Source organism: Lissotriton vulgaris, chromosome 11 (assembly GCF_964263255.1).
Source record: "Lissotriton vulgaris chromosome 11, aLisVul1.2, whole genome shotgun sequence".
Taxonomy (NCBI): domain Eukaryota; kingdom Metazoa; phylum Chordata; class Amphibia; order Caudata; family Salamandridae; genus Lissotriton; species Lissotriton vulgaris.
The window spans coordinates 154,461,730-154,485,650 of NC_141699.1; the positions used below are offsets into that span (position 1 = coordinate 154,461,730).

General features: G+C 43.6%; 1 protein-coding gene across 7 annotated transcripts in view; it reads left to right on the plus strand.

The window, feature by feature from the left end:
• The window catches only part of KDM2B (lysine demethylase 2B), a 1,060,697-nt gene that overhangs the window by 939,544 nt on the left and 97,232 nt on the right, over nt 1-23,921 (plus strand). For all 7 annotated transcript variants that reach the window (XM_086943000.1, XM_086942999.1, XM_086942995.1 and 4 more), the window contains 2 exons: nt 14,179-14,342; nt 15,371-15,532. In XM_086943000.1, coding sequence (XP_086799126.1) covers nt 14,179-14,342; nt 15,371-15,532 — 326 coding nt within the window. The remainder of the gene's footprint in view (nt 1-14,178; nt 14,343-15,370; nt 15,533-23,921) is intronic.

A 23,921-nucleotide genomic window follows, 5' to 3' on the forward strand; every position in this document is an offset into this window, starting at 1 on the left:
GGCAGACACTAATGTATCGTCCTGCTCCTGGTCCTAATAGGGCTTTAATGCGCTTGCCCCAGGCATTGTTCCCTTTGCAAGTGCTAAGGCGGAGACTAAAGTGCTAAATAGCGATTTAGGTATTGGTTTCAGTGCTTGCCTTTGAAATTCAAGTTAAAAGTTATTAATTAGAAATGGGCAGTAGATTCAGGCCATATAAGTCCGCAACGGACCAAAGTGGAGAGCAGTTCTATCACACTCTGGCAACAAGTTCAGGATCTCAGTCTGTTAGCCTTCAATCGTAACAAAGGATCTGGTACGGTAACTTGCTGCCAGTTGTATCTGCAAATGTCATTTACAGGTCTGTGGCTATCAGATATTAGGATAATTTGGGCCGTGTTCCTTCTTTTATGCCCTTTCAACACCCTGGAGGTATTTCGCAGACCGACATCCAAGTTGTGGATCTGCTGAATTGAGGCAGATCAGTACCGCTTGTCTGCAAGAACTTAATCCCTGAGCTTGTTCCAAAGAGGATGAAGCCAGTAATGGCGAAGGCTGAGGGTCCTTTTACAAAGGCACACAACACAAATTATGCCTTCCTTTGGAAGAGCCTGCAGTCTGCTTTGTCTGCCTGTCTTTTCCAGGGTGTGATGTGTATGTCTAATGGCAGAACTCCAAGTCAGTATTTCAGAAATTGTCCTTTTAGCCTACTGTTCGAAAAGCTTCTGCCAGATATTGCTGCAGCTTCAGCTATTTGTAGCTGTTTAGTACCATCCAGGTATGTGATCGTTTTTCAAAAGTTGCTCTGTCCTCCAAGGGTGATAGAATTTTAATGGTTTTGTTTGTGACTCTTTTAAAGATTTCATAGCTTATGGTTGCCAAGCATGCTTCTGGTAGACTGAACTTTGCAGTTGTTGTGAATAAACATTTTCCGACTGGTGGTGAGATCTGTTTATCTCCAGCCATATGTTATAATTTTTTGTCTTATCTGGGGATTTGAATGTATAACAATATTTGGCGAAGGCCTGCATGCCTAGCTAGTTTCTGCTTAAGGAGGCTGAGCTGTTACCTGATCTGTGATGGTGATGAATAGCTAGAAAGCTGTAAAGTTTGCCTGTATATCCTTGCTATAGTTATGTCCAAGATGTTTGAGAGTCTGCCCGTAGTGCTTAACTACCATATGCCAGAGTGGGAGCTACCTTTGCCCTTGCGATTTCTAGGATGGGAGTATACGACTGACCTCTTAGGTTATAAGTAGGGTCCTCAGCCCCATTGCCAGAGCAATCCCCCCTTTTTTTTTTTCCTCCTTCTGGCAAAGAAATGTGCTGTTGGTGTTGAATAGTAGGCCAAGATATTTGTATTCGCAAGATTTGTCAATTTTGGCTGGATCAAGTAACCAGTTGACCTTTCCTGTATCTCTTCTTCCTGAGCGTCATAGTTTTCATCGTCTTTTTTGTTAGGGCGTAATTAAACAATTTGGCCGAATTGTATTGTATTGTAATTGCATTTATATATCGCTTACTACGCCTGAGGAGGCGTCAAAGCGCTTTTTCACCGAGTAGCATGCTAATCCGGGACCCATAGAGGATTAGTGTTGAATTAGTGTAGTAAAACAGGCAGGTACGTTTTAAGTGTTGGATAGGTTAGTCAGTTAATTGGATTCAGAACGATAGCAGAAGGATAGAGGAGGAAAAAGGTTTGTATTTATATAGTGCTTGTTGACGCATGCTATTCAGGAATCCCATAAAGGATTAGTGGTGAATTAATATGGTGAAATATGAAGTAATTATGAGGAAAAATCAACCTAGGCAATTATACATTCCTGTCTACACAATGGTATATGAGAAAATTAACACATCCAAGCAAATTCTGCCTTTACTGTTGAAAATTTCTTTTAATCCGTCATAAAAACAATATATTTTGATACATTCGTTAAACTGTATAATCATACAGTCTGAAATAGATCAAACATAGAATAATAGTTGACAATTGATTTAAAATCAACAATGTTGAAATACAAAAAAATAAATGCAAATATACAACAAAGGCAAAGAAAAGTGGCACAATAATTATCGACAAGCGTTTCGGCGAACTAGCGCCTTCTTCAGGATTAGCCACAAGTTACCTGAGAAAAAATTCATAAAAAATACTTTTATTATAAAACTTTACATTCAATCTATTTCAGATAGAACAAATACAATACTCATTATATTAAAAAATAGACTTCATTAATTCATCTTATTATACAAACTGCATCGACAGAACTCAGTTATTTAAAAACATTAGATCCAATTTTCCCAAAATGAGCAGGTCAGACTTATCAACAATTTTAAGTCTATAGATGTGGTATGTGTAAGTGCTCATCCATATCTGCAACCCAATCTATTATATAAAAAACTAGAGAGGCAAGATACCTCGAAAAAAGCTGAAACATTAATTATCTCGAGTATATAGCAGTTTATATTTAATTAACAATACTTACTAAGTTTGTCACGGCACCCATATGGGAGAAAAACAGACAAAAACTGCCAATCACACTGATAGTGAAATTTCGGTAAATAAAAGGAGCCGTCATCAACCAAATTGGTGAAAGAAATTTATAAAAGACGAACGATACGTGAAGTTTACTTCTATAGATTGAGATATTTACCTACAAAGGACTCTCTGATGTTTTTACGCTTCTTTAGTGCTAGTGTGTGGATAACTGCTTTGTCGATAATTATTGTGCCCCTTTTCTTTGCCTTTGTTGTATATTTGTATTTTTATTTTTGTATTTCAACATTGATTTTAAATGAATTGTCAACTATTATTCTATGATTGATCTATTTCAGACTGTATGATTATACAGTTTTTTAACGAATGTATCAAAATATATTGTTTTTATGACTGATTAAAAGAAATTTTCAACAATAAAGACAGAATTCGCTGTGATATGTTAATTTTCTCATATACCATTGTGTAGACAGGAATATATAATTGCCTAGGTTGATTTCTCCTCATAACTGTTTTTCCCTGACCTAGGAATTGATCTAATTTGTGTTCAGGGGGTCCTTGTTATATACACTGAAATATGAAGTAATTTCTGTGGTGGATATTTAGTCAGATTATTTGGAGTGAGAAGGATCGCGGAGGAACAAAGGGGGAAGAAAGGTTTGCATTCATACGCTCTGCCCACTTGGCTGGATTGTCTTTAAAAATAGCTGGTGGGGTTCTATTTGGTCCCGGGGCTCCGTCGGTTCAACTCTTAGATAATTGCCATTGGATGGAGTCTGCATTGATTGGTACCAAATTATTGCCTGCGTGTTCGACCTCTTCATTAGTGGCGTTTGGACTGTCATCGCACTCGGATAGGTCACCCTCCTGCTTCTGTCAGCATTGACTCTTCGTTTGTATGTGCACGATGAGTCGCCCAACTAGCATTAAAATGGGCATACAGGAAATTAGCTCTGGATTCCTTTCAAATGTTTGAGTCCAAGCGGTGCTTTAGTGGATTGCCTCCAAAAAGAATTGCAGTTAGTGTTTGATGTCCCAATTTAGTTTAGCCAAAAACGTTTCTGTGGTTTGTTTCTTTTCTGTCCAGGTTGCCAGATTTTAGATCTTTTTTTGAGCTCCTCGGATTCAATATTAGGGTTGCATTGTTTTGGAATGTTTTCACTTCCCTCAGGGCCTTGTTAACTTTGTTTGTTCTTTTCTACCCCTCTAGTGTGATGATAGAGGCTATTCTCTGAGCATTGAGGGTGCTCGTGTTGGTTTTTCTCTTGAGGCGTATTGTTTAGCAAAAGTCTCTGTAAGCGCTTCCCAGTTGTCCTTTGTAGAATTATTTATTGTTAAAGTTATAGCTTGATAGCTCGGTGCCGAGGGCTATACCAGTTGTTAAAGGCCCTGAATCCCAGATATGGATAGGGCTCATAGACAGGGAGATGGTCTTGCCAGAGGCAGAAGGGAAATAAGACTATTAGAACAATCCACCCACTAAGGCTAGGATGTTCTAATTTATTGCGGGAGAAACTTGTAGACAAACATTGTGATGTTGGAGCTCCGGCCTTATACCAGCCATTATAACCTCAGAGCGACTTTATTTTCTTCAGTGGAGCTCTCAACATTTCAATTTTCTAATTGTACTTACAGTGCATCACAAACCGAATTGGTTAGTATCACTAGCCTTGTAAATGAGGAACTGTAAGTGTATAACTTGAGGCAGGCAGTTCAGCGCTGTGAGTTCTTTAAGCCATTCCTCTATGAGTGTTGTTAGGTTGGGGGGAGCGATTAGGAGGAATTCAGTCTCGAGGTGTTTAGTTTCAGGTTGTTTTCAGCAAGCCAAAGCTGTTTTTTTGTAGAGTTAAATTAAGAGATCTGATGTCCTCCAGAGAAGAGACCTTTAGGTACAGTTGTGTATCGTCTGCGTACATGTGATCATGAATGTTGTTGTTGTTGTAAAGCTTTATTCGAGATATATACTCATAAAAGCACACATACATTTAAAAATACATGTTAATTAAAATCTGTATTTCATACATATAAATACATTTAAAACAGTTGTGCAAGCTTTAACAAAAAAGTTATTTAAACTTATATAACAATATCAATTCATATTAGCAGATATAACCCTCCGCCTAATGGACCATGCCCACCCCAAATACTTTGCTGTTCCCAGCACAATGGGCATATCAGTGGAGGTACAGATGATTCTTAACCCCTCAATACCACTAGATGCCCCAAGGATTCTACAAACTTGGGCCAGCCATACTCTCCTTGGGATAGCATAGGCCTCGCACAAAAATAAAAAGTGGCCTATGCTTTCATTAGTTGCACCACACACCGGACAGCATGAGGTATACGAGCTCCGCCATCTACCCGTCAAGGATCTCAAGGGAAGGGAACCAGACCTTAACTGGAAAAATAACTTCCTGTCCATTGGGACAGTGATACTGTCCCAATATTGTTCTAATACATGTCTCATTTTAATTTCCAAAAATCTTCTCCCCATTGTTTCGGATTTTGTACTTCTCCAGAGTCTTTTTTCTATGTAATCCCAATAAAGGGTCTTAATGGTGTTTTTACTTGGGAATACTTCCCCAGATGGATTATCCCAAAGATTAGGGAGGCCGAGCTCACCCAGAACGACCCTGAGTTTCTTCAACCATGATATTTTGTGGAAGGTGTCTGCTTTAATTAGGGCTAGAAACCCGTCGGCATAGTGTCGAATTTCTGGAGTAGTCCATAGCCGTCTCCAATAGAGAATAGGCCTTAATCGAGCTCGGTCACTAACAGATCTCCTCCCTAGATCAAGACCGAGCGGGATTAATTGCGCACTCTGGGGGAGACCCGTAATTCCCCTTAGAAATCTATTCTCTGATGTTTGTAAAGTAGGGAGCCTCTCGAAACCCCACACTTCTGTCCCATATAGGGCTGACCCTATAGCTTTGGCATCGTCGACGAGAAGAACCGGTTTTATAGGCTTGGTTTTTGATTTTGCTTGCTCCACCCGAAGCGCCCCTGCAATCTGCTGATGCCTCAGTACCGCCTTTTCTATATGGTGGGACCAACCTGGCTTGCTAGATATCTCAACCCCAAGATAGGTAAAGACACTAACTACCTCGAGCTCAATGTTGTTCAGAGATATCCTTGGTCGAGGTCTACGCCTTTGGGAGAAAGCCATCAGCTTGGTCTTGCCAACATTAACTTCAAGGCCATGCTCCCCACAGAAAACATCAAATATATTTAAAGCACGCTGCAGTCCAGCCGGGGTTTTGGACACAATTAAAGTATCGTCAGCGAACATCAGTATCGGGACCCTGATGCCCGCTAGCGAAGGTGCATCCAAACTTGCATCCAGCATCCTACCCACAATTCCATTAATAAATAGGGAAAAGAGCAAGGGTGCCATTGCACATCCCTGTCGTACCCCCCTTTCAACCGGAAAGTCGACAGTGGATTCCCCATTCAACCCCCATTGGACTTTGGCAAAGTTGCACTCGTGGAGCCTCATGATCAAAGTGAGCAACTCAGGCGGGACCCCCATTCCATTCAAAACTGTCCAGAGCTTGCTCCTTGGGACCAGGTCGAAGGCAGCCCGCAAGTCGACAAAAGCGACGTATAGGCTGCCATCGCCAAGGAGCACCGTCCCCCACCGCAACATAGTGAAACGGAATATTTGGTCTACCGTACTGGTTGCCCGCCTGAAACCTGCCTGGTAAGGGGACAGAGCATTGTTCTCCTCTACCCAGTCCATCAGTTTGTTTACCACCATCTTCCCTACCACTTTTTGGACAGTGGCAATCAAACTTATTGGCCTATAATTGGCCGGGAGTGACCGATCACCTTTCTTGTGGATGGGTATGATTATTGCTCCCTTCCATATTTCTGGGAATACAGCTCCTTTTGCTATGGCATTTCCCAGTAGGGTCACATACCTGGCCCACCGTACTTTATCATTTTTAAATATGTCAGAGGGTATCCCATCTAAACCCGGTGCACTTCCCCCTTGTAAGGAGCAAATTACCAATTCTACTTCTTTGGTGGAAAACAAACTTTCCGTACAGAATACAACTGGAATTGCTTCCGGAGCCACGGCCTCCCTAATCTCTGCGTACTGGGGTTTAAAATACTCCACCCGGGATGCCTCATCAACATTATCTGGTTTATTTGGGGTGCCACCTCTACCCCACTTCACAACTTCCCAGAAAAGCCTGGAATCCCTTGCCCCTGAGGCCTCCAGCAATTCATCCCAATACTCTTCATCCCATTTTTTCTTAGCCAGGCGAACACTAGCATTGTAGTGTTTCCTGGCTACACCAATCATAGCCCTATCCCTGCTTCTAATTGCTCTACCCATGTGATCATGAATGTTGGAGGAGCTAAGAATTTCGGTAAATGGTTGCATGAGTTGGTGGAAGGCAGGAGCCCTGCGGGGCTCCTAATGTGACTAGGATGTACTTAGAGATTGATTGACCTTGAATCTCTTTGATCTATTTTGGGGAAAAGAGATGATTCAATTTAGGACGGATCCTGATAGGCCCATTCTGTTTCAGGAGGTCTAGAAGATTGTCGTGTTTGACGGTGTCAAAAGCAGAAGATAGGTCGAGCTGGATTAAAAGACATGCTTAGTTTTGGTCTAGGATTTCAGTGCATCATCCACTGTGGGTCAGATCCGATGGATCAGAGCCTTAGGCTGGTCGACCATACTACCCCTTAGAAAAGCACCTTGGGAGTAAGCACCCTGTCCATTCATGAAGGGAACCTCTGACTCTTTGCACAGTACACCTCATATGATGTTATAAAACGCCAGCTTCCTACATGTGGTAAGAGCTCCATACTTGGAGAATGCCAGCACTACAGCTCTCCTTGGCAGATACTACTGAGAAATATGGGACTACATGAAAGTTCTTGTCTTGAATTTGCCAATACATCAGCAACAAGCATTATGGAGATGTGTATGTATTTGAGTTTTCCACTAGTCCTAAAATCAAAATTCTGTTCAAACTGAGCAACCACGTACCCTCCCCCCCCCCCATCACAATTCTACATGTGTACAAACAATGAACATTGTCCACAGTTTTCCAATGTCTGCTTCCCCACAGTCTCTCGAAACTAGAGCCTGCACACGTCTCCTCTTCTTTAAAAGTAAGGTGTGGAGCTGTCTGTCGCTCTTCTCCCTCCCTCCTGCAAAATTTCCAAGTGCCTCAGGGATCCTGTCGATCATAGTCCCCCACCACCCCTACCCCTCCACTCAAACCCCTAGTGCATCAGGTCGTTTGCCAAGCATTTTGGAGATGGTTAAGGAGGAATCCATGGTCTCCAGCCAGCTAATGTGTGCAGAAGTAGACTTGGCTGAGCTTGCTGCAACTAGCTACTGTCACAGACGTTCTCTAAGATGATATTCATGGCCAGGCCTGGCCTTAAAGCCTGATGGGCAACTCAGAATTCAGAATTTGCCTTTTTCAGGTTCAGCACTCTTCCGACAACATACTGAAGAAGAGCTGTCTAGAATGAAAAATGAATCCAAGACCCTTCAGGTTGATGGTCTGGAAGATCAGAACGTTATTTAAACAGCATTACAGACCCAAAGACAGACCATGCTTGCTTCAGAGGGTTCAATCCTTGTTAGTTGTATCCACCGCAGCAACAACAGAGACCTCAGCAAAGACAATATCAAAAGCTGAAGACCACTCTCCCGTAGACATCCCTTTTTAAAGGGAGTAATTCGTCTGGTAACATACAGTGATGGTGTTCCAACCCACCACCTCCATTTCTACAGTTAGCCACGTCTGTAGGAAGAGCAGTAACCTATTACCTTAAAAAATTAAAACTAGTACCCACAGGCAGATTGGTTCTTAACATATACAAAGAGAATATTCAATTCACTTCAGGGCTGTTCCATTGCCTGTTCCACCAAAACAAGCATCAAAACATCAGCTGTCTGGGTTAAAAGACCAAACTTGTCTTCTTTTACAAAAGCGAGTGATGTAAAAGTAACTTAAGAACAAAGGAGTTTACTTCAGGTATTTCCTGATCCTAAGGAACAGGTAAACGAAACAATATAGATCAATAATAGACCTTCAGTTTGTCAACAAGTTGATCACCAAAGAAAAGTTCAGAATATTAGCTCTCCATTAAATCAATCTGCACATAATCGAAAATGACTGGCTTCAGGAAGCTTATTTCCATATTCCTGCATCACATCACAGAGAATTTTGGAGATTTCATTTAGGAGACCAACATTATCAATACACTGCTACTTACTGTTCGGTTTAAGTCTGCAACTACTGCCATGCATTGTGCAATGGTTTGTGAGGCAGTCTATTTAGGGAAAGGGCAATATTTGCTGTCCCCACACACGCTGAAACCGATCTTCACATCCAGTGACAGAGTCCAATACTACCATGTCACTGAACTCCTCTGGACGCCATCGTCTTCTTCACCATCACAGGTTGCCCGGACACCCCCACCAAGCCCCAGAGCTCTTGCCACCTCAGCTGGAGCAATGTGATTGAGACCCAGTGGACAGAGGCCCTCAACACCAGTCAGCTCGACATAGCATCAACCCTGTAACTGGCTCCTTCCCCCTCAACCCCTCCCCACACACACAATAAGCCAGTGAAAACCAGCAGAACCTCAAGACAAGCCAGCTGATGCACACTAGAACTCAGAACCTTCAAGTGCAACTGCAAACGATTAGAAAACAATGGCGGACCACCAGACACCCCACTGACCGAACCACCTTCAAATCGGCCTTTGACAATTACCACCAACGCATTAAGGACACAAAAAGAGACGCTGTAGGAAGCTGGCTCTGTATATACTATGCCAAAAAGAGGTATAGTGTGCACAGAGTCCAGGGAGTCCCCAAAGGTTTGACAGAGTTATACATAGATAGAACCTTACTTTCAATGTAGTGGTAGCTGGGCTGAGCAGTTAGGCTTATCAGACGGTAGTGTGAATGCATTTGTTGTACACCCTCATACAAGACAGGAGCACACTCAAAGACTAGCTCCTGACCAATGTTTTGCAAGAATATTACTTTAGTTACTTTTATTTTTAGGGACCAAGTTGAACTCAGTTACAGGCAAATAATAATTTCAGGAAGGCAGTAGAAATGCTTTTATGGTCTTGGAAATACTTTGATATTGCCAATCCGAAACAGTAACATTTAGCTCTTGAAAAAGATAGACTGTCGTAGGTAATAAATGAAATGCAATGCAATCCTAAGGAAGGAAAACAGAGTTCTGCATCAGCAGGTAAGTACACAACTTACTTTTCCAGTCTTTGGGTGTTTAAGACCGGCCCTGGGATAGGGTCAGTTCAAGGTAGACCCTGCACCACAAGTGGCATGGGGCGGCCTGGTGCAGAGTTTACAGAGGCCAAGGCTAGTCAAGGAGACTGAGGGCACCTAGAGAGGTGCGGAGTTCAGTGTCTGTGCTGCAGCGGTCGATACCAACAATGATGTTTGCTATCGTGGAGAGCAAAGAGGATGAATGGGAGTCAGTAGGCTGCCAACGCCCAGAACGTTGCGGTCGTCGTCAGCGAGTCACTCTAGGTCGAAGGGAGGCACCACAAGCCCAGCAGTCGCTGTCGCGGTCTTGGGGATGGAGATGCACGAGGTATGGAGGAGTTCCACCAATGTTGGGCCGTCTCAGAGAGGCCACATTCCAGCTCAGGTGCTTTCTTCTGGCAGGGCTGAGTCGTGTTGATATAAGTATCAGTCCTCAACTACTGCAGTTTGTGTATTGGCAGATGCTGGAGACTAGAGCCTCTAACACAAAGGGAGGTCCTTGGAGATTAGGTGAAGGATGGAAGGTCTCTGGGGTTTCTTGGAGGCCTGTTGGGGATTCTAGAAGGACAGCGGGTCCAGTTGTGAAACCGGCTGCAGGTGGCAGGGTTCCAGTCGACTTCTGTCTGCAGTGGTTCAGTTCCTTGTCTGGCAGTGGTCTTCTGACTTCTGTCGAATCTGAAGAGGCAGGGTTCAAGGGGTGCCCCTAAATACTAGATCTAGGGGTGCTACAGGGGTGTGCAGGTCAGGACCAATGGGTCCCTTACCTGGGGTGTCTACACCCCCTATTAGGTCACCCTCCAGGAGGGAGTGGGGGACATAGACCTCTTCCTGATTGGTTGAGTCCCTTCATCTTCAAGATGAAGGGGACTGAGATGTGGACTTCACTTCGCCTCCGCCACTTGAGGGATGGGGTTGGCAAAGGTTGGCACACCTCCATTCCTGACTAGGTTTTCCCACAGATTCGCCCACGCCCCCCTTGTAGGGGTCAGAACAGGTGGGGGCCAGTTGCTGATAGCAGCAAAAGGATGGCAGGCCTTTGAAGCTTCCCATTCGTGGACCCTACCCATCTTGGGGTGAAGGCATGACAGCTCTGCCCAGGATGGGCTTTGTTTCAGACCCAGGGACCAGAGTCTGTCTGGTAGTGACAGATGGCTGGTAGCCAGTCAGGAACACCAGAGCCTGTAGTTTTTTCAGGGGGCATCTCTAAGCTGTCCCCTGAGTGTTTTTTACATTAAATCCCACATTGCCATCAGTCGGAATGAATTGTGCTGAAAAGTTTGGTACCGAACTTCCCAGTGGAGCCAACCTGGGGCTATGCAGTTCGTAATGACAAACTCCCAGCTGCAAAACTCAAAATGGCTTCACTGCACTTGCAATGCCTGTGAATGGAACAGACACTGTGGGGACATATTGCTCATGCAGCTATGCCCTCACCGGTGGAATTGTTAACCCTGCCTTTAGGGCTGTAAGGCCTGCTAGAGGAGTGACTTAGCCATGGCAAAGGCAGTGTTGGTGGGCCTAGCACCCACGGATGGGTGCCATGTCGACTCTTAAGTTTAGTCTGTACCAAAACACGCAGCCTGCAATGCCAGTGTCTGTGTGTTTGGGTGAGGGGTCCCTGTGGGTGGCATAATACATGCATGCTACAGCCCTCAGGGGCCCTCGCTGGTACCTTTTTATAAGGGGCTTACATGTGGCCCAAAGGTGTGCCAGTTGTGGAGATAGAGGTACAGTTTTGGGAAAGAACATGCCCTGGGAACCTGATAGGGAAGGGACTCTGGGCACACTCAATCAAGTTGCCATCCGGTATCTGGAAAAAAGTTAGAGGGGGTAACCATGCAAAAAGGAGCACTTTCCTACAGACTCCCTCACAGACTGTATCGAAACAAGCATCAACCACAGTAAGGAACTCTTCAACGTCGTTAGAGTTCTGCCTGTCAGCCACTAAGGACACGATCCGCCCCTCCCAAGATCTCTGCGACACCCTGTCTGACTACTGCCACAACAAGATAGCCGCCATCTACAACCACTTTGATCCCCAAGCCTCCGACTTCAACTTTAGTAACCTAGCATCATCTATGGACACCAGATATTCATTCACCACATAGAATCCTCTTACTATGCAGATCACCACAGCCATCATTTCCTCCATCCACTCCAGACCACCCACAGAACCAAGCCCTCACCATTCTTTTTCAACCTCCGAAACAAACAAATCGGCGTAGAACTCCCCAACATCTTCAGCGCCTCTCACCATTGTGGCCTTCCCCGACAGATGGAAACACGCAGAGGTCAGAAACCTATCTTGCTGCTTCTGTTCCCCGTCAAAAGCCATCAACCACCAGCCCACAGGGCACCTAGAAGAGATCAACCTGCTTTAGGCCTCCCAGTCCGGCTTCCGCGCCGATCACAGCACCGAGACCGCCCTTGTAGCTGGCAACGACATCAGATCCATCCTCCCCCATGGTTAAACAGTAGCCATCCTCCTCCTCGACTTACTGACACTGGCCTACAAGGCCATACCCAGCCAGGGACCTGCATACATCAAATACTGCCCAAACTGCCAACAACTCTCGCAGACACCTGCTCTGTGGCCCTAGCCCCCCTCACGCACCCTTACATTCGCCGAAGCCACAGTGGAGATCTTGCCTTCTCCTACCTCGCCGCCAAGGCCTGGAACGATCTACCCCTCCACCTATGCACATCACCCTCCCTTGTTTAATTAAGAAGACTCGAGACCTGTCTTTGACTAAAACCAACAGAACCTCAGTGCCCAGATACCCTCAGGGTAGAAGAGCAGCGCTTAGAGATAATTGATTAGTTTGCAACCCTATTAAATTGCTATCACTTAAGAACCTGCAAAGTAGAAGAAAACGCTACATACCCATAATCTTGTTTCTGCATGGTAGCAATGTTCATTGAAGTCCAAACCACTCGCGCACCTCCCTAACTGGTTACGGTTGGGCAGTAGATATTATTTCATTCATTAAAAAAATGGAGGAGAAGGGTTGATGTCTCAGACAGACCTAAGATCAATGTCATGTACAGGGTCCAGTGGGATGACCGGATTTGTTTAGTTTATAGCTACCTGTATCCACATTGATCTACCTGCATGCCTTATGCCTTATATAGAGGGACATCTGTACAAAGATTCTGGAAAACATGGTCACCTTTTTGCCCCTAAGCACATTCGAAATAGTAATTTTATCGTCTATTAAATATGGTAAGGGACCGGTAGAGGCTCTGCAGTGCCATCTACGCTATCCTAGGAGTGTAACCAGGCAGCACTTCGTCCATAGTTTGAGAGCAGTTCTAAAGTGAAAGGGATTTTGAGCTTGTCCTTATTTGTTGTGGGATTAATCTATGGTGGAACCTTGGAATTATCTTGCTTGACGTTTCTAAATCTCTTGACCATTATCTAGATCGTTGCATATCATCGCCTCAGTTCTTGGGTTTTGCCCAAGAGGTGGTTCAAAATCTTTGTTTACCTTAAGTAGGTGGGTCAAGGCTATGTTTGTATTCTGTCTTGAGTTACTGGTGGGATGGTCCAAAATGCAGCCTGGAAGACATCTGCTGGGATTAAGGCAGTCTTGTCACCCTAGGCAGAAGCTGTTCATATTTTTTACAGGGACTACTACATCGATATTTGTGTGCCATTACCGCCTTGAGATGTATCAGTTGGGAGACTTTAGGGTTCAGTACAAGGCTTCTTTTGTTTGTTGCTATGGTCAGATGGGATTGCTGGAGATGGATTTGATGTTTATTGAATAGTTGTTGACATGGTCCTGGAAGTTGTCCTGTTTTGTCTGTGGGATTGTGACAAAGACATGTCATTTGGTATATTCTAAGAGTAAGGACTGTGGTGAGGAAGGTTATGAGGAAATAATGGTTAAATGATTTACAAATACCAATATTGCCCATTTTTCATCTGTATTTAGGATTCACAGACCCTCCTGGAGGTGTTTTGGCCTCAATCAAATGCAGACAAGGATAGTTACTCAGAACACTTGGGGATGGGACAGGGAGGGGTATCTCTTTTATAAGTCACTTCCATAGAGAAAATAAAGAGATCTTTAGAGTGTGAAGAATTTCCAGTCAGAGCATAATTGTAGGAAATCGCAACAAAGTGCCGCGCAGGAGATGGTCTCCTGAAAGTGTAAACACTGGAATAAGAAAAGAATGGTGGTAGTGTTTCTCTAATAAAAGTTTCTCTTTTCTTGGATATTGGCAACCTGTTTCTCTTTACTGGAATAAGGAAGTTCGCATTGGAGTTATGGAAATTACCAGTAACTAATCCAGCATTTCTCTGCTCTGTAGATAAGAATAATGCACCATTTTTTTTTCACATTAAGTGTTTACTTCCAATCTAGAAGAAAATTTTTGGCAAAAAGCCAAACATTCTCAAACTAATAATTGTGTTGTTGCAGGTGCTGTGATAAGCGATTGTGGACCAAAATCGATCTAAACCGTTCCAAATCGATCACTCCACTTATGCTGAGTGGTATCATTAGGAGGCAGCCTGTGACGCTTGACTTGAGCTGGACTAATATATCAAAAAAGCAACTGAGCTGGCTCATAAATAGACTTCCAGGTAAGCAACATGAGTGAATTATTGTATCTAATCTAGTTGAAGTTGGGATGTTTGACATGGTGAGAAACCTTAACTATATAGACAACAAAGCGAGTAGGCTCATCAGTCTTCATCTATGTAAACTTCTTGAGGTCAGTGTATTGCATTATTTTAACAATAGGCTGCACAGGAAAACCTAAAATAAAAAGCAGGTGAACAAGGATTGAGAGTTAATCTTGGGGGACTTTTTGGCCTCTTCCCCCAATCTAGACTCTGTTCTACTCCAACCATGTTATGTTAAGGATCTTTTATGAGTGAGTGTGTCTTCCTGTTGACTTAGGCAAGAGAACATTCTGAATACAAATTCTTTTATGAAAGCTTTGTAGTTGACTTTAATTTTTAGAGACCAAGCTATGCTGTTATGCAAGATGAAATGTGTTTACCCGTTTGCTATAAAGGTTCATATGTCCCTACTAAGGAATATTATGCAAAGTGGTTGTTATACTCGTGCTATGTTATCCCTGAAGGCAACTCTCCGTCTTAATTGTGGCTAAAAATGTTGACTTCATAATTTAAGTGATTTTGCCCTCCTATCTGCTGCTTTGGAGCTTTGACACACAAAGGCCAGCTTATTATCTTCGAATGTATTTCACAAGTTGGTGTTTTGTATTATGGGGTCACTTTACCAGAGCTTAGCCTTGCATTTCACTGCAGTGCCTACCAATTACACAAATATTGTTCCATCCATTGCCCTCTTTTGCTTGGTCTGAGCTACATTAATGCATGCAAGAACCAAATAAGACCAGCAGCTTTAAATTGAAGCAGTTCAAATTATTTTGATGTGCAGCCATGTGTCGCATATTCATCATTGCTTTAAAAAGGTTTCTGTTGTTCATTGAAAGTCAGTTTTGCCAAACATTGTCATTTTGCTTAAAACGAGCACATAGTAGAAATTGAGAGTTCTATAAATGTATTGCAACATCGTAAACGTCAGAGTAATTTTATTTCTGTTATCAGCACTTGTTTTTATATTTTTGCCCTCATTTTAGGCCTTCGAAACCTTCTGTTATCTGGATGTTCATGGGTTGCTGTTTCAGCGCTCTGTAGCTCAAGCTGTCCATTACTCCGAACTCTTGATCTGCAGTGGGTGGAAGGATTAAAAGATGCACAGATGAGGGACCTCTTGTCCCCTCCTACAGACAACAGACCAGGTACATTGAATGTTTTGTTCCATTCATTTTTGTATTTGTTATTAGATAAATGAATTGGCACAGTTATTTTATTCAGGTTGGCTATTATTTTATCCTTGTTTGCTAAGGGATTACTATCTAAAATACTATGCAGAGAACTAGCTGTAACAGTGTTCGATGCTTGTGTGCTGTAGATACACATGCTTTGCATACTCCTGCCAATTAGTGTTGGGTCCAGATGTTTGCAAGTTGTTTTTCTTTCTAAGAAGTCTTTCCCAGTCACTGGGTAAGGTGACTCGGAGTAAGTAAGTAATTTATTATTATTCGTGATTATTAAAACTGTTGCACACATTAAATAATCTTTAAAAACAACAATCCACTGTTACAATAGTGTGACCAGTTTTAAAATGGTTAACTATTATAAAGAGATTAACTAGTTTTAAAACAATCCAGACTGTATCTTACATAAAGCCGTATAAAATGTGGTTACTGTTTTAGTCCGGTTAAAAAGTCTATCTCATATAGGATATGTTATTGAGCAATCCGCCCTCCGATTCATTGCTTCTCCTTGGGGTTCCCTCGCCACTGAAATGGTTTGTGGCAGTAAAAACAGCTTCAAGATGTCACTGGGGAAGTGGTCCTGATGTTCTGCTTAAGTTACTGAGGGTAACTTGCTAAGTTGACTAGATTAGTTCCAAGGACCATCATACGGTGATTGTACAAGGCCAGTAGAGATACGTTTTTAGGTCGAGCAGACCTAAAAAGCATGCGAAGCATGCTTTGTCTGCGAAGACATCTTTTCCTGGCGTGTCTGGGGGAATGTGAGACAGCGATCGCCCACGCGTCTCGCTGTCTCAGATTCCTTCTCGAGGGCGTGCACGTCGCCGTGTACATCCCCTGCCTCGCATTCTCTCTCAATCACACACAGTCACCTATGCGCACACACAATCTCTCGCGCACACACGTCCCCCCCCCCCCCCCCCCCAGGCATACACACAGGCAGGCACGGAGTCCCCAACCCAACTCCTCGTTGGAGCGGACAACATTCGCCGCCTCCCTCCGGGAACACCAGCAGCAGTGGGGGACCTCACGCGCCCCCGCAAGGACTCGGTACCACTGGAGGAGGGGGGGGGGGGGGGGGCGGGCACCGGCAATGTGCCCCGTCGCGCCCCCCTCCCTTCACATCAGCCCTGGGCCCCGCTCACCGGCTGCTCTCTTCCGGCGGTGCTCCTCTCGCGCTCTGCTCCTCACGGCGCGTCCCCTCTTATGGATCGGGGCTCCCTCAGGTCAGAGGAGCCCCGGAACAGGCGCCACACTCCTCCTTCTCCCCGGGCCCCCTCCTGGGGACCCGGGCTACCCAGGACCGGCAGGGCGCTCCATGCGCCGGCAGGCCGCCTTCTCCCGGACCTCAGGAGGCGGGACTTCCGGTCGGCCGCGAGCGGATTGGCCGGCTGGCCAAGAGTTTCCGGGTCGCCGCGGGCAGCGCGGCGGCCCGTTTTCAGACAGACAGGCGGAAAGGCAATCCAAATATCAGTGTGGGCAGCCGAAGTACAAATAAAACGGCACATAAGCGAGGTGGGCACTCGCAGACTAAATAACAATTTAGTGGGGCAAATCCACGCCGGGTGGGCACCGGCTCCCAACAATAAAGCGCTCTTAGCGCTAAATACGATTTACAGCGCTACGGGCAGAAAATGAAGCGCTCTTCCAGGGCTGCAAGCATGAAAGCGCTCCCAAGGCTAAAAGTGAAATTAAAGCGCTCCCAGCGCTAATCTTCCCTAACAGGAACATATATAATTCATTTCCATTCTGTCACTCCTTTCTGTAGTCCCTCATTTCACCTCCCATATCACCAAGTGCAACTATTTGTCCTATTCTCTAGCTCTTTGTATTTCTGTCTATACATCTATAACACCATCTTTCCTTTCTTTGTTTCCACCTCTGTCTTCCTTTCTCCATCTCTATACCCTTTCTTTCTGGCTGTAAACACCCCTCATTCTCAATTTTCCTCTGTCTAGTTCTTCCTCTATCTCACTCCCTACTTGTTTTCCTCTCCTTTGTGTCTTATTCTACCCATGTTCTCTTTTCCATTCTCTTTTCCTTTCTTTCTCTCTCACGCTAGAAATTCCCCTCTCGCCTGTATCTCCCTATGAGCTCTTTCTTTAGTTATTTTGATATTTCTCGTGTCATTATTCCTGCTCTCATTTAGTATCTCTTTGGAGTTTAATTTGTGACTGCAAACCTTCCCCCTCCCTCCAGTCGTGTTCTCGCCTGTCCGTCCCACTCACTTCCCTCTACCCCTTGAAATCTTCTGTGCTCTTTACTACACCTAATGTTATATTCTGTTGCAATGCAATAGGTCTCACTTTTGCGAAAGTTTAAGCTATTAGCATTGTAAATGACAATGCCTTTTATTTATGTTTTAAAAGCAAAAACAAATAAAAGGCATTGCCATTTACAATGCCAATAGCTCTAACTTTAATAATGCGAGACCTATTGCATTGCAAATGCTTGTTTTAGTCTCTGTTCAGTGAGATCAAGGAATTTTGTAAGGCGGCAGTTCAAATGTGCTAGGGTTGGATTGAAGCACAGGATTACCGCCTGTCTGCAGGACCTGATACCGTGTTGGTTAAAGGATGGTTTTAGTAAAGTTTTCCTTAAGTCTTTTAACTTTTCGCAGATACAAATGATGTGAATGAGGTTCTCGACTCCACAAACACATAGCCTGCATTGCTGGTCTCCTCCTCTACGTTCCCAAGGTGGTAAAAATGGGTTGATTGAGCCAACTCCCAAACGAAGCTTCAGAAATGTGTCTTTAGTTGTTATCTTTATTCCTGTGCTTAGGTAAGGTTGAGGTTTACCAGCTTCGTAGTTGTTGAGCACAACCCATCCATGGGCCCGTTTTGACAGTGCTTCCTTGTCCTCTACAATAGATTTAAGTCTTGTTGACTTTGACTAGTTTTTTGAATACACAGTGAGTTGTTGGTTTTCCAAAGGTATGTCAGACCTAGAGCTTGATGGAATCCAGAAGGTATTTGTTCGCTGGTGATTTCCCCATTCGTGTTAGTTCTTCCCAGAGATGGTTATTTAGGGTACCATTTTCTGCAGCTTTGATTTTATGCCAGTATTTTGCATAGGCTCCCATTCTCTCTGCCTCTTGGTTTTGCAGTCCAAATTCCAACCGTATTTGGGCTGGGGAAACCTATTTAGGGAGCTAAAATATTGCTTGGTTAGAGGTTGCGATTATGCTGTTTAAGATTGCTGCATCTCTTCCTCTCATTGGCTCACTAGCGTAAGTGATTGTGGGCTGCAATTTGGCTCGCAGGACTTTTAAGAAAGGATCTAGAGACGGGTCCGGCAACATTTTCTTCAAGGGTTTAAGAGCCAAATAGGTAAAAGCACCCTTCCTTCACAAGGATTCCAGCTGCGGCTTGAAGGAATTGTTTTGATCTAAAAGTATCCCCAGATACTTGTAGCTTGTTACTTGATATAAGCGTTTCCCATCAAAGTACCAGCTTGGTCTTGTCTTCTTATGGTAGTTTACTGACATAACTTTGGTTTTAGTAAGATTTATTTTTAAGGCGTTCCATATAGAAAAATTACTAGCCACGTCCAGAAGATGTTGAAGACCAATTGCGGTCCGACTGATCAGAACTAGATCATCAGCGTATAACAAGTTTGTCAGAGTCATACCTCCTACCTTCGGGGCATGAGATGAACAGCTGTCCAGTTCCCCTGGTAAGTCTGCTAGGAAGAGGTTAAACAGCAGTGGGGCTAGGACGCACCCCTATTTTAGACCCTAAGTTGTGGGAATTCTGCTTAAGAGGTGCGTTCCGCCACCTAGTTTTATTCTAATCCACGTGTTGGTATACAGGTACCTAATTTGATCTAAAAGAGAAGTTGCTATCCCCCAGCTGGCCAGCTTATGCCAGAGCTTTGAGCGATCAACGTGGTCGAACGCTGCTGTGCAATCTATAAAGCAGGGATACATGGGGTATTTGCCCTCTTTTGCAGCGCCCATGAGCATGGTTAAGGCCATGATGTTAGTTGTTGTTCCTTGACCTTGACAGAATCCTGTTTGTGTTGCAGGGATAATTTTATTCTCTGAGGCCCAGTAGGCTATTTCTTTCAAGATTATACCTGCGTAATATTTAGCCTCAGCCGGTAATTGTTTGGAATAGACCTCTCGCCTTGCTTATATTTTGGGCTGATAATAGAGCCTCTCCATGATTCTGGAGGTGTGGGAGTTCTTAAAGCATGTCTGAAAACTGGTACCAGTGCGTTGCTCCAGAAGTCAGGATCTTGTTTGAATAGCATTGGTGGAATGCCATTGGGGCCGGGAGCTCCAGCCTGTCTGCCTTTAACTATTTGCTTTTTTTTGGCCAGTGCAGTAGCGCTATTATGCTCTTTTGCTTCGATGGGTAGGCTGTTTTGGTCTGAAGACCTTCTCCCGCTGCATCGGCCAAGAGTTGCTAATGTTCTCTTTGCTGGAGCAATGATGAGTAGTTGCTTCTTTCTTTGGTTTGATTATACTAGTGTTGGCTTGGTAGATGGGAACAGTCTAATTTTTGGTTTGAGTCATTAAAGTGATTAAATAGATATTCATTCCAGACCGCTTCTGTGGTGTTAGAGTTGATGCCAAGATGGTTGGGTTTCTATAATTTATTGACCGCCAAAATTTGGCGCTGTTTTTCTGTTTTGCATCATGGAGAAGTTTCACCCATGTTTCGTCGTTCTTTGCTCCTCTAGTTTCCCATCTTCTCCTGTTTAATGATTTTTTACCTTCGCGGAGGGGACTCTGCAGTAACAAATTGTTTGGAAATTTGCGGAGTTATTTTAGTGTGTGATTTATGAACTGCTTCGATTTTGTGGATACTGGACTTTTTGCCATTTTGCTAGGAATATATAAAGCATTCCTCCATTTCAAACCTTGTCTGCTTAAAAATATTTCTCCAAGTGACTTGACAAAATTGCCCCAGCATTCCAAAGGCTCCGCTGCCAGTTTCCCCTCTTGTTTGACCCTCAGGTCTTTGGCAATGGATGTTATTTCCTCTATATTTGCGGAATTACACCTTATTCTTTTGAGATTGTTGGTTTTGGTTTGCACAATTGTTTTACTGACGAGCAGTGTCTGGCTTGAGCTTGCTTTAAGACTTTGTTCTTGTGGCATATGGTCACTGAGGTCATTATTGCCGATCTCGAAAGAGGCTATATGATTTTAGAGTGTTAGGGTTGTGAAGATATAGTCTAGGTGAGAAGATGCTATGGCTGAATGATATGTAGCAGCCAGTGGAGTATCGTCCTTAAAACGGCCATTTACGGCTCTCGTATTCAAGTACTCCAACTCCTGAAGCAGGTATTTCGCTCTTCGCGCTGGCTTGGTGACTGTGAGTTGGGCTTGCGTCGGAATACCCCACGCTGCAGATAGATCCTGGATTTGATTGTCGTCTTGAATGTTTCCTAAGAGATGCATGTTGAAATCTCCAGCAAGGATGATGTGACCTGTTGCTTCCTCGTCCATCAATCTTTTTAACTCAGTTGACAACTCCTTTGCTGCTTGTAGCTTTTGTTTTGAATGAACATAGATGTTTATTATTACTTCCTGTGGGTACTGGTTAATCTTGAGCGTTATTTGTATGACCTGAATGCAATTTGGAGGTGATAATTGAATGTTCTTTAGATCGGTTTTAACTATTTCTGTTATAGAGGTTAAGAGCAATAAGCCACCTGAACGACAGCCAAAAACAGACCCCTTTGTTGCCGGAAGTAGATGAGAGATGTAGCCCTGCAGTTCAAAGGACTGATCTTCCCAAGTCTCCTGGAGCAAGATTATATCAAAAGATTTCAGGTAGTTTAGAAACTCCTGGTCGCTTGTTTTGGAAGCTAAGCCATTAATATTCCAGACACATAATTTAAGGCCGTCACGCTCAGTTTGGGGTGGATGTTTTGCAGCCAACTCTTGTCAATATGTGCTCGCTGATGTAATTACACGCTGTATGCCCGACCAATTGTTGTTAATTGAAGATTGTGATAGTGTATGTTGGGTCTCTGCTGGTAACACTGCAATTGCCAGATTCGCCTCAATCTTGTGCCTGGAGTTCTACTCCTTGCTCCTTTCAGGACTGAGAATGTCGTCAAACTTGAGCTGTTTGTCATTTTTTAGGAAAGGCGTTGGATATAATGGCTTTGGGACTAGTTTCATGATTATCCCCCAATTTTGGAATCAGTCTTCTTCCACTAAGATTCTGCCCGAACCTCTGAATTTATCCATTTAGTTCTGGTAGCTACTGAATTTTGGTTATTGTTGTTTGGTAAGAATTCAATTGACAAGTCTGACGATGTAATGTCAATTAAAGTTGGGATAGAGTGTAAGAGCCGTAACAAGTTTTGTCTATTTAATATGTCCATACGGCCTCGCGATTTATATTGCGTAATATAATGGTTTCAAACTCTACAACTTCTGACGGTTGTGGGTTGTAAAGAGATGTTTTATCACAATTAATTACTGTGTTAGCAGAACTTCTCTGATTTGGGGCATAGGTGTATATTTTACTGTTAAATGTACGTGTAGAAGACCCCAAGGGAGAGTCGTTGGTCATGTTAGTTTCCTGGTTAGTATTATTGTGAGTAGATACAGGTTGAACAGATGGAGACTGAGTTGTTTCTTGCTCAATTGGTACTTGCTCAAGGGCTTGATTCGACGGTAAGCTTAGCTCTTTATAATTTTCCTGAAGGGTTGTACTATGTGTCCTCCTTGTGGCTAATGTCCCCTCAATTAGAGGCTTTCTTTTTAATGGTGTTTTAAATGGTTCTTTGATAAGGCTGATTTTTTTCCAAATTGCTTTCATTTATAGAGGCGGTTGGTATAAGGTTAATTTCAAGTAATCTCCTGGTTGGTTCTTGTTTGACTTGCAGGTTATTAGTGCCAGTGGCTGTGGCCTCTTTTCTAACTTCCGTTGTAGCTGTTTCTGGAGGAATTAGTGCTGGTGGGTTTGGTGCTCCCTTGCTTGTGTGGTCTGGTGTAACTGAGTGAGAGAACTGGAGATGCACTCTCCTCTTTCTTTTTTTTTTTTTTTTTTTTTTGCTTGCGCCCAATTTTTGCTCAAGAAGTGGTTTCAACCAAGGATTCTGACTTGCTATTCTGCAGGCATCCGCCACCTTCTGTTGATGGTGCACTATTTGATGCGGACGTCTTCATGAGAAATGGAACCAACGCTGTTTTCCCCTCTATGGAATTGTCATTACCTACAGTTTTCTGATTAGCGACAGTTTTTTTCAGAACAGTCAGTAAGTCACTTAATATTGTCGGAAGAGTTAGTAGTTTGTCCACTATTGGGCCACAGGAACATTCTTATTGCCTTTGCTGTACACTGTAAGTTGCTTCCTGCCCTCTCTTTATCAAACCAATCAAGTCGGCTAATTTCCTATCGATCCCAGAGGTAAAGTCGGCTAAAGTTTGGAGAACTGTCAGCTGGAGATCCATTTTGTGTGACTGGTATTGTAAAGGCACAGTTGAATATTGCATTGTACTAAGTATTGATTCCCAGATTACGTTTTTGTTTGGATGACCTCTTTCTAAGGGAACGGTTTTTGCCGGTTTGGAATCATGATTGTAAGAGGCGACTTGTTCCTCCCCCTCTTGGGAGCCTAAAATGGTCATGTCTCCATTACAGTTAGGTAAGTCTCCATAAATAGGCAGCTGAGTGTGCTGTGGTGCAAATTTTTCAAATAGTTTGTCAGGTGCCGAAAGGACCGCTGGAGAGGTTGTTAATCTTGGATTGATGGTTGATGATTCATGGTCATTTATTTTATTTTCAGTTATTTCCTGTTCTTCCGGCTGGGCTACTTTGGACTGACAGCCATGTTGGTTCTTTAGTGTTGGTCCAAGGTTTGATTCTGCTTGTTTTGAGCTTCGCTGGGCGTCTGTGCTAAGAGTAGTCACGGGAGATTGAGGGATAACTTGGTAATGCTTGTGAATTAGTCCAGGCATTTTCTCCCCTTGCTTATGGAGTATTATATTAGCTGTCTCTAGTAAACCCTCCAGTCCTTCCGTTGACGCTTGCGAGGATAGGGGAAATTTCTGAGCATTGTTTAGTGCATAAACTATCCAGTGAAGTGTTTTGTTGAGTTGGAAAAAATGATTCCAGAATTATTCATTTGGGAAATGTTGACCTTCTGGTGAGCAGATTGAAGATCATGGTGGCCCTCTTGTAGAATTGGTGTAATATTCAGAGTTAGTCTTTTGGGTGATTATGTTGTCCTTCTGATAAAAGAATTGATGATCTTGTATACTATCATACTTCTCGTCAAGACATGATACATTTAATTTTCCCACTGTTTGTTCCAATTCGCAGTTTTGTCGACATTGCAACTTCTCTACTTTGCTCCTATTAGCTTTTTTTCTGGAGAT